The 11,509-nt window shown below is 44.0% G+C and overlaps 1 protein-coding gene across 5 annotated transcripts in view; it reads right to left on the bottom strand.

The window, feature by feature from the left end:
* Window positions 1-8,535, bottom strand: part of GPAT3 (glycerol-3-phosphate acyltransferase 3) — a 56,054-nt gene extending 47,519 nt beyond the window's left edge. The window contains exons 1-2 of one of the 5 annotated variants that reach the window (XM_060012235.1): window positions 8,415-8,535; window positions 7,523-7,809 (exon numbers count right to left, since the gene is read on the bottom strand). In XM_060012235.1, the coding sequence (XP_059868218.1) occupies window positions 7,523-7,663 (141 nt within the window). In that variant the 5' untranslated portion in view covers window positions 7,664-7,809; window positions 8,415-8,535. Of the gene's footprint in view, window positions 1-7,522; window positions 7,810-7,947; window positions 8,195-8,230; window positions 8,249-8,394 lie in introns of those variants that run through there. The other 4 variants (XM_060012234.1, XM_060012236.1, XM_060012232.1 and 1 more) reach the window with 4 other exon arrangements.
* Window positions 8,536-11,509: the final 2,974 nt, after the last annotated feature.

An 11,509-nucleotide genomic window follows, 5' to 3' on the forward strand; every position in this document is an offset into this window, starting at 1 on the left:
AAACCATGCTTATATAGACATGAAATTAATCATTAAGCCCTGGTGTTATGTGAATTGAAGAGATACCCCACTGAATCTCTGATACAATAGTATTCCAAATCCCAGGTATACTCTTATATTAGTTACTGGTAATGCCCAAATAAAAGGAGGAAAAGATCATGTTTACCCTATTAAAAAACCCTCACACACACCTGGTACCCCAATAAATTACTCCTTGGAAAAGTCAGAAAGCATGAAGGGCAAGAGCATAGACTATGGCATCAAGTCTATCTGGGTTTAAAATTACTTAATCCCTCTCAGCCTCAGTTTCCTCACCTGTAAAATGAGGATAATAGTTCCTATTCCATAGGGTTGCTATGAAGATTAAATGAGATTAACACATGTAAAGACATAAACACAGGGCACAAAGAATATTATTTTCATAAGAAATTAGGCATTCAAGGATGAGACACACTCAAAGATGCCTAATTGCCTGTATCAGACAAAAGCTTTCAAAAGGAGCAGTGTGAGACTGGGAAAGCTGGAAAGGAATCCATGAAATCACTAACTAAAACGACATCTGCCAGGAGACTAGATTGACATATACACACTACTATATATAAAATAGATAACTAATAAGGACCTGCGTATAGGACAGGGAACTCTACTCAACACTCTGTAATGGCCTATGTGGGAAAAGAATCTAAACAAGAGTGGATATATATATATTACTGATTCACTTTGCTATACAGCAGAAACTAACACAATATTGTAAATCAATGATACTCCAATAAAAGTTTTAAAAACAAACAAACAAAAAGTTAAAAAGACATGTGGGGGCTTCCCTGGTGGCACAGTTGAGAATCTGCCTGCCAATGCAGGGGACACGGGTTCAAGCCCTGGTCTAGGAAGATCCCACATGCCGTGGAGCAACTAAGCCCGAGCGCCACAACTACTGAGCCTGTGCTCTAGAGCCCACAAGCCACAACTACTGAGCCCACGTCCTGCAACTACTGAAGCCCGCACGCCTAGAGGCTGTATTCCGCAACAAGAGAAGCCACCGCAATGAGAGGCCTGCACACCACAACAAAGAGTAACCCCCACTCGCCTCAACTAGAAAAACCCGCGCACAGCAATAAAGACCCAACGCAGCCAAAAATAAATAAATAAATAACTTAATTTTAAAAATCTATATATATATTATGTAGATGACTACAATTCTAGAAGCTAACAATGTCTAAATTGACCTTATTTGGGGAGGTGGGAGAAGAGCAAAACAAGAGGTAAAAGGCACTATAATTATAATTACGACTTAGGCACTCTTGAAGGGGCAAAAAGACAGAATTTATTAAATATGTCAAGGCAAAAACCCAGTTGTTGCTGGGTTTGAAGGGCTCAAGCAGAGAGGTAAACATTTTTTTCTCAAATAAATAAGAAAATAAGTAGTAGAGAATAAATAACCTAAAACATGTACACGAAGGTCAAGGAGCAAAGCATGATCTGACTACGTCAGGACCCCTGCACAACATCCCAAAGAGCAAAGTAGGAACATGCCATGGGTGCTTAGAAAACAGCCTATGAATAGAGGCTTAATCTTCCCAGCTTCAAGTGGCAAGTCACAAATGATAATAGGTTCAGAGTCTTAATCTGGTTGCGTCCTTTTCTCTTCCTTGCTGATCTAGGCAGGAATTCTCAAACTCCAGACTTTACCTCCCATCTCTTCTCAATAGAGGTAAAGGTTTATTTCCACAGTTTTTCACTTTAAAGCCCTGTTACCTATTATCAGTTGTAAGGAGACCTAAGACATGATTAAGATAAAACTTTGTCAACAATCAATCATCCTTATCCTGGAGCTCACTTTTTTCATTGTGGGCATGTGATTTTATATTTTATATAAATGGTAATTACCTTAGACTAGAACAATTAGTCCATGCTTATAAGATGGAAAACATTAGTATTCTTTGGCTATTATGGGTTGAATTGTGTCCCACACAAAGCACCCCAAAAATTCATGTGTTGAAGCCCTAACGCCCAGTGCCTCAAAATGTGACTATATTTGGAAACTGGGCCTTTAAAGAGGTGACTCAGTTAAAATGAGGCCCTTAGGGTGAGGCCCTAATCCGGTATGACTGGTGTCCTTATAACAAGAGGAAAAGAACCAGGGTCATGTACAGAGAAGACAGACCATGTGAGGTCACAGCAAGACAGCACCATCTAAATCTAAGGAGAGAGCCCTCAGAAGAAACCAAAGTTGCTGACACCCTAATTTTGGACTTCTATCCTCCAACACTGTGAGAAAATAAATTTCCATGGTTTAAGCCACCCAGTCTATGGGACTTTGTTATGGCAGCAAACTAATATGGGGGCATTCCTCCAATAACATGATGTGCTCCAAAGAGCTCCCTGTGCCATCATCAGAAGTTTCAGAAGACAGACCCTCTCCTGAAATGCTAACTCTGAGGTCTATCCTCCAAAATGTAGTTACAATGTTCAAGATTAGCAAGTTTTAAGGTTGGAGGAGAAGTCACTTAATGCCAAAAGGAATTTGTGCTGGAAAACGGTTTTCTTCTTTGGGCTAACTCTCCAGTGAAAATGACCAAGTGCCTATGCTCTGCAGCTGAACAGACAGAAGTACACGTGAACTGCAGTTCTGCCACTTCCTTGCTGTAATCATCTCAGACAAGACTTTAACCTCCTGGGGTCTAAGTTTCATCATCTCTGAACAATACCAAGGGTTGTTGTAAAGATTAAAGGAGATAATCTATCCAACGACCATCACACAATCGGCCACAAGGTAGAAAAACATTGGCTTTCTCCTCCCTCCCTACATCTATATAGGTGCCAAAATGATCAGTTTGTTTTCCAGACCATCAGTGCATCTCCCAATAAATAGATATTTCTCTTTCACCACGCCAGCTTCTCTAGCTGATCAGGTAAGCCCAAATACAGAGGAAGAATATCTCTTTAGAGGTTCTAAATCTCTTGAGGTATCTCAGGACACATCTACCTCAAGGCACCAGGAAAGACGCAGCTCTGTCTGCAAAGGGCCCTGAAGATAGCAGCTTCGAACAATCCTGGCTACCACTCCCCATCTCACTACGCCTACCAAGAAGGATGACAACTTTCAATCCGGTTTTCACCCCCACTTAATTTCAAAATCCTCTTGGAAGAAAATAAGTAGCTGTCCACAATTCACCAAAATAAAGGGTTAAGTATAATTTTTAAAGCTTAGGCCAAAAGCTTGCAAAAATGAGACACTGTCACCTAGACAATTCAACTTTCAGTTTTCACACTAAAAAGACATTTAAGAATTCACTAAATAGAGGGAAAGGAAAAATGTATAAAATTATATAAAAATTCAAAATATTAGGCTTACTCAAATAATAGCTGGCCATCATCTGTAGCAAAACAAAAGTCTCTCAGCAGAGTCTGTCATTTTAGCAGAGTAGAACTCAGATTCAGATTAAAATCCTGATTCTACCACTGACAGCTGTATGCCACTGTCCAGACAAATCACCTCTCTGAACCTCCATTCTCCAGTCTATCAATGGGAATAATAACAGACCCTAACCCAGAGAGCTGCTGTAGAATTAAGTTATCTGAAAAGCATATTGCTTTGGTAGCTTTTATTATTACTTTCTGTCATAAAGAGTCATGGCCTTCTAGCAGATTTATTATATTTCCAACACCAGGGATAATACCTGAGTGTTATAATAAGAGGTGTTTATCATCTGAAAATTATTGACCTGCCTTTTTAAAATGACGGAAAACTAATTGGTGGATGGAGGAAATGGTAAGGGAAAGAATAATAACTAAAATAAAAGGCAGGAGTAGGCTATTCTGAGTATGTATGTGTGCTGACCCATCAAAGATCTGAAGGTAGGTTAAACCTTAGCCACACAGGAGCAAAAAAAACCCCCAAAAAATACAACCAAAGAGTGTTCCAATTCAAACTCCACTAAGATTTGAGCACCTACTATGTATCAAGTGCTTTTATTCACCTTTCTTCATTTAATCTGCACAATAACTCTGTGAGGCATATTCCTGTACACACATGTAGAAACTAAGGTGGAGATGTTGAGTGATTTGCCCAAGGTTACAATGCCAGAAATTTGGAGTAAGTTGTTCATGCATCCAATTTATTCCTCAAAAGTTGAGGGAAAAATCAGTCCATTAACATTTATCTTCTCTGTCTATTGTTTGTATTATCTGGTTAGATTAGATAATTTACATATCATTCCCCTGCCTTCTTCTTCTCCATCAATCCTATATTCTCTTCCCATTCTTTATTTCCCTCTATGAACCTTAGGCCAATGAATAGCAATCCTTAGGTCAATCAATAGGAAGCATCATTAACCTTGCAGGGCTGAGAACAGCATATTTCAACCTTTAATCCATGCTCCTGTTTGACAAACATAAAAAATTCACACACACTCTCCCAGAGATTCAGATATATACATCCCACCATGCAGATGGACTACCCTCTACAAATCCTCTCAGCCAAAAGTTTTACTTTTCATGGTTTGTATTCCTAAAACAATTTTCCCTAATATACTGCTACCATATTGGCATATATACTCCTAAGAAATTGTTATATACCCCTTGAAAATCACTGGTTTAGAGAATCACTACACTTACTCTAGGCTAAGAATTCAAGCCTTACCCTCAAGCAGCTTGCCATATCAGGGACCTATGAACACATCTAGAGATATTCAGCAATGCAGAAGGCAGCATTCAGTAGGTACTCAATAAATAATTATTACCTGAACTGATGAGCTAAGAAAGGGCCCCAAGAAGAGCATATAGCTGGCTGAGTTACTTGACAATTAGCAGTTACCACAGTCAGCTATTCTGAAGGCACCCCACACACATTGCAACTTCCAGAATTTGAGTTTATGATCACAAAAAATCTAACCATTGTCAAGAAAACTTATCAAAGTAAACACATCATGTACCAAACTAAATGACCTTTTAAAATGGTGTGTAAATTGTGACCAAGGAAACCTGTGAAATAGCTAATTCCAATCAAAGAGCCCAAAGAATATTCTTGGGACTGGAATGCAAAAGAAAGAAAGAAGCAAATCAGTTGAGAACATACTAAAGAATAATGAGTAGCAGAAAGGCGGGGCCTTGAATGGACTCTACAAAAAGGCAGGGTATGTTTCCAGATCTAAAGATGTTCTAATATTAAACAACCAGCACACTTTTTAAGAGAATTATCCCCATAGTTGGCAAAAAAAAAAGCAATCCACTGTACCAACCTCTGCCTAACAGAAATGTCTCTGAAACATCTAACGCTGTTCTGGTTAGAGGATGGAAAACCCTGGGTTGCCATCTCCCTCTTCTGTGCCTAAAGCAGATATCGCTATGGAATGATAGCTCTTTCCTGAGGGGCCCAGCTGCTTCCAAACACAGGCACTCCAGGCAGCTACCACCAAGTCAGAGTTGGCTCACAAAATGAATCCCCATTCTAATTCCATATATGCCAAGCATCTCTCTGACCTAATAACTTTGGTCTGAGCTAAGAAGATGGTTCCTTATGCTGCCATCTACCTGGTTTCCAAGCTAGGTGGTGTATCTCCCACTATAATTAGAAAACTAGCATTCTTGAGAGTCTGATTAACAAGGAGTGCACCTCTAAGTCTCTTCAAGTCTAGATGGACAAAAATTAAAACTTGAGGCCCTGCCACACTGAAGCCAGACCCTGGACTGGAGACATCCCTTCAAAGTATAATAGTTATTTGCCAGGCTAACAGCAACTAGCAGGCCTCTCTCCCTGACATCTCTTTAGCTGTATCCTGACTTACTCAAGCAAGCATATAGGAGTCAGCAGCTGGCAGACAGGTGTGCAACTTACTTTACTCTATCCTCACTTGGGGTATCAATTCCAAAAGACATTGCTACATGGGAGAACAGTTCAATCATTTCAGTTCTGAGAAAGAGTGAACACCAGCTGAAGAGGATCAACTGCTACGGGGAGAGTATTCTGAAGATCTAACAGTAAGAGGTAGCTAAGAAATTCACAGTAGAGTGTGACCAAGTTCAGAGTGTGACATCAACAAGATAAGTTCAAGACTGTGAAATATCTCCCAAGTAGAAACAACAGAACTTTTAAAACATGAGGGCTGAGGATGAAGAATCAAATATAACTTCAAAGACTAGACAGAAAAATAGCCACAAAGAGAAGTACAACAAAAATGTGGGGTAAAACAGGAGATAAGCAGCCAGAATAGATTTGCAGGAGATTAGCTGGTGGGAGATCTGCTGGTAATCTCCAGGTAAGAGATAAAAGATTAGAGATGTATATCTGGGAGCCACCCTCCTGCCTGAGGGAGAAGAGCAAATAAAGCCACGCCTGGGGGCAGACATAGAATAAGGGCAGAAAACTGCAAACCGTATTAGAAGGTACTTTAGTAGCTACAGAAACAAGGATGCTAGAATCTAAGTAATAATATTATTACTTTATTATTACTTTAATAATAAGAATAATATTATTCTTTTAATAGTAGCAAACACATACAGATACCATTCTAGGATGCTTGACATATTTTAACTCACTTAAACAACCCTATGGAAATAGTTGTGATTGTTACTCCTATTTTATAGATGAGGCAAATGAAGCACAAGAAGTAGGTGACTTCCCTATGGTCATATACTGAGAAGCAGAGCTGGGATTTTGGTACCAAATCAAAGCAAATCTGCATCCAAAGTCTGCACTATTAACCAATAGCTGCAGGCCCTCTCCTCAGTTAAGACTCCTGTCTCCACCACTTAATTCAAGCAAACCACTGAACTTGTCAGAGTCTCAGTTTCCCTACCTGTAAACGGGGGAATAACACTTGCTCTCCCTACCTTCCAAGGCTTTGGGGAGCATCTGATGAGAGGATCAACAGGGAACCCTCTGTGATTTAATAAAGCCCTGTATTAAGGGTAAGCTGTAGTTGTTCCCCATCAGGCCCACTTAGAGTTGAGGTCAAGGAATGTAGATTTTCAATGACATTTCAAGTGCCATTGGTTCGATTAAATTTCCATGACTCTGTTAAAATATAATCAGACTTCTTTCTACCATCCAGCAATTGGTGTCTTATATTGAGCATACACTAGAACATGATGCCTTTCTGGACAGGATGCCTTAGTCCACGAAAGGACCTCTGAAACGTGGGGCTGTAAAAACTAAGGACACTGAGGTGACAGCTGCCCCGCAGAAAGGATATAAAGAAATTCGGTGATAGAAAAGGTGGTTGCATTGATATTCTTATCAGTAAAAATCATAATAACAACAGCAGAGGGGGGAGGTAATTCTGCCTCCAACCGCAGCAACAACAGGGTGGTCCAGTGGTTTTAGTCCGAATCCCTCCAGCTCTGCGGGAGAGGAGGGATGCAGCCGCGAATAAACTAAAACGCACACCCCTCCAGACCACTGACTTTACTTACTGGTCCCCTCGCGTCTACTCGTCTTTCAGCTCTACCTTCGTTTCGCATCGCCCCAGGATCTCCCTAAAGCCCTCGGAGGAGGGGCCGCGGCATGCCCCCATGCGCTCACCTCTAAAGTTTTCACCAGGATCTTCATGTAGAGCTCGGAGATGCCCAAAGACAACCCAAAGGCCGAAGGCAGGAGTATGAAGCCGAGCACCAGAGTAAGCCAGGTGTAAACGATCTTCCCGGCCAGCTCCGCGCTATCCATGGCTCGGCGCACCCAGAAGGGGTCCACGGAGGAGGTCCGAGCGCGACAGCTTTCCCTGTCCCCAGTTAGTCGGTTGGCAGCTCCGGGAGCAGAGGTGCGGGGCCCGGCTCCCCGGAGTCAGCGCCGCCGCCGCCTGCCTCTCACCTCTGCAGGGAAAACAAGAGAGGACGGGAAAAACTTTCAGGAGGACAGCAATTTCCTTCCTCTAAGGGCTCCACCTCGCCGCGGCCGGCTGACTCTTTCTGGGCTGGAGGCCCAGGCCCCCTGCTGCCGCTTGCGCAGACCTGGTAGCGCCCGCCAGGCGACCAGGGCTGGGGGTGAGCGTGGAGACACGCGAGCGCAGCAGGGAACGTGTCCCACCCTGTGCCTGATTTCAGTTGGGTGGTGATTGGGGCAACTCAGCGTTGAGTCACGGAGGCCCTCCCGGAACGAGGATCCCTGCGGCGCCGTGCACCGCACCACCTCACACCAGCCGCTGGCGGAACTGACGCCTGGTCCAGGACTGCGCTGCTGGTGGGCTGGCTCGGACGCCCAGCGCCCAATTTCTGCACCCTGCCCTCGCCCCACCTCCTCCGCCACCCAACGGGGAGCTCTAGTAGGGATCTGCACGGAAAGCGCCGCAGCCTCCCGGGCGGCCTCCAGTCTTCCCCGCGCCCCGCCTCGCCAGCACTCCCAGCGGAGGTTCTTCAGGGAACAGAGTTTTCATCTGCAACACGTTAGAATTTTCTCACCCCCGGAATGAACTACTGACGTGTCCGGAACGCTTGAGAAGGTCCTGCTTGTGTGTGTATAAAACGACCTCTCGGCAGGGCTGTCAAGGAGAGGGAAATGCCCGCGGCGCTACTGAGCTGCGGCTTCCTCCGCTTCCAGGTCTCCCACTCCCTCTTCTCCCTCCTCCTTCCCCTCCCTACTCTATGGAGCTGCCGGGCGAGATCTTGCTCTTCCTGAAAGTGGAAAGTTTTCTCCACGAGTCGCCTTGCCGGCTCAGCCGCCGTTCCCTTGGCACAGAAATCCTTCCGCCGAGGGTCGCTCTCTTCCTGGGGCAAGATTCCAACTACAGCTTCCCCTACCTTTCACCCAACACGATTCTCACAGAAGCCACAGAAAAACACCAGGCCCCCGCAAGCTTCATCCAGCTGACGCGCGCTTCCAGGGAATTCAGTGCCCGCATCGCTGCCTCGTTAGCCCTTCTTAGAACAGTAAAGGGCAAAAAGCTTGTACGGGTATTTACTTCATTGCGGTTCATGCCTCTTAGAAACCTGATCTGTTTTTAAGAGTAAGCATAAGAAGGGATGTTGAGATGTAGTAGATAAGAAAATCAGGCTCCCCCCGTTTCCAGATCGTCACTGAATGGGACCAAAATCTCGTACGGGTCTCTTTCGGGTGTAATTTCAAGCTAGAAAAACTGGGACGGCAAGCAAACTGAATTCAAAGAGTGTTGACAACAAATACTGCGAAAGAGGCTGCCTCGGCCCAGGGTGTGGAGGAAATGGAGAGCGGAAGAGAGGAGAACCCCCTGCAAAGAATGTAAATGTTTGGCTTCTGCACCTCCTGCAAGGCAGGTATCACAACTCCTTACCCCACTAGGAAGGGAAAAAAACTGTAACTTGGTCCTAAAAACCAAGCTGAGAATGAAGAAGTGTCAGGCGCTTGGCTTCTCAAAATTAAACCTCTTCATAGTCTGCCATTTTACGAAAACAAACAACAACAACAAAAAAACACACATGCCAAAATTCGTCCAAAGTCTTTGCTGGAAACAAACAAATATTTAGCACAAAACTTCAAAGGTTATATTGACTCATTTAACACCATACATTCAGGCAAAGCTCTTACCCTCCTTTTATTTCCTCAAAGGAAGATGACTAAGGAATGCTGAATGATTGTACCAAAGTTTACCCAACAAGTCTCAGTGCAGGTAATTTCGTTTAAGGATGGCCTTTTTCTGCCCATCCAGACAGAGGAGCTGAGTGCCCACAGTCTCCAATGATTTCTTGTTGTTCATAACCAAATTTCATGAACGAGGTTTACTTCTTTGGTTTTGGTTTTGGTTTATTCTTTATGTAAGAATTATTGTCCCATAAGGGACTTCCCTGGTGGCACAGTGGTTAAAAATCCGCCTGCCAATGCAGGGGACACGGGTTTGAGCCCTGGTCTGGGAAGATCCCACATGCTGCGGAGCAACTAAGCCCGTGCACCACAACTACTCAGCCTGTGCTCTAGAGCCCGCGAGCCACAGCTACTGAGCCCATGTGCCACAACTACTGAAGCCCGCATGCCTAGAGCCCGTGCTCCGCAACAAGAGAAGCCACTGCAATGAGAAGTCCACGCACCACAACGAAGAGTAGCCCCTGCTCGCTGCAAGTAGAGGAAGGTCACGCCAGCAATGAAGACCCAATGCAGCCAAAAAATAAATAAATGAATAAAAATTTTAAAAAGAAAAGAATTATTGTCCCATAACGGAATGGTGGAATGGTAATAACGTGGAGTCTGAAGTCTTAGACTGACTCCAGACTGACACAGACACTTGTAAGTTTGAACAATTCGTTTAGTCTTCTGTGCTTCAGCTTTCTCATCAGTAAAATGGATTCTTTTTAGTGTCAAATGTGATTATGAGTTTGAAATTGCTCTGTTAAGGACAAAGCTCTGTGCAAACATCGAAGGCAGCTTGGTGCAAGTGTAAAAGCTCTCCACCTTTTTTTTTTTTTTTTTTTTTGGCTGCGTTGAGTCTTCATTGTTGCACGTGGGCTTTCTCTATGGCGAGCAGGGGCCACTCCTCATTGCCGTGTGCGGGCCTCTCACTGCGGTGGCCTCCCCCGCCACAGATCACAGGCTCCAGCCACTGGGGCCTCAGTAGTTGCAGTGTATGGGCTTCAATAGTTGCGGCTTTCAGACTCTAGATCACAGGCTCAACAGCTGTGGCACACGGGCCTAGTTGCTCCTTGGCATGTGGGATCTTCCTGGACCAGGGCTCGAACCCATGTCCCCCACATTGGCGGGCAGACCCTGAACCACTGCGCCACCAGAGAAGCCCAAGCTCTCCATCTTTATCTCACCTAAAACACAGGATAGCCAAGATAGGTTCACCTCTGCAGTGATGAGGGAGGGAGAGGGAAGAAGTAATGGTGGTGGTCCCCAGGCTCCCTTTCACTCACCTCACCTGCCCTTTTTTGCACACCTTAAGGCTCTTTCATTTAAACCTAGGAAGGATCCTCCCTCCCTTCCTGCACTTACAACTCCCTTCATTTTATTAGTTTCCTAGGGCTGCCATAACAAATTACCACAAACTTAGTGACTTTAAGCAACACAAATTGATTCTCTCAGTTCTAGGAGCCAGAAGTCTGAAATGGAGGTGCCTACAGGGCCAAGCTCCCTCCAAAGTTTCTAGGGGTGAATCTGTCCTTGCTTCTTACAGCTTCTTGGGTAGCTACCAGTGTTGCTTGGCTTGTGGCAGCATACTCACTGCCTCAGTCTTCACATGGCCTTTTCTTCTTTTATCTTATGAAGACACTTATCACCCTGGATTTAGGGCCCATTCTAATGCAGGATGATTTCATCTTGAGATTTTTCACTTAATTATACTTAATCTGCAAAGAATTTTTTTTTTCCAAATGAGGTCACATTCGCAGGTTAGGAGTTGGGCATATCTTTTAGGAGGCTACAGTTCAACCCCCCTACTCTTACCATATCTGTAAACTGGGGATAATAACACCTACCTGGAGAGGTTGTTATTGGGACTTGAGATTATACATTTAAACTTTAGCTGATAGTATATACTCAGTAATGAGGTTGTTCAAGACAATCCTGTTTTTCACCTGTTGTCCTGGCATATGTGTGTGTGTATATATA

Source organism: Delphinus delphis, chromosome 5, assembly GCF_949987515.2.
Source record: "Delphinus delphis chromosome 5, mDelDel1.2, whole genome shotgun sequence".
Taxonomy (NCBI): Eukaryota; Metazoa; Chordata; class Mammalia; order Artiodactyla; family Delphinidae; genus Delphinus; species Delphinus delphis.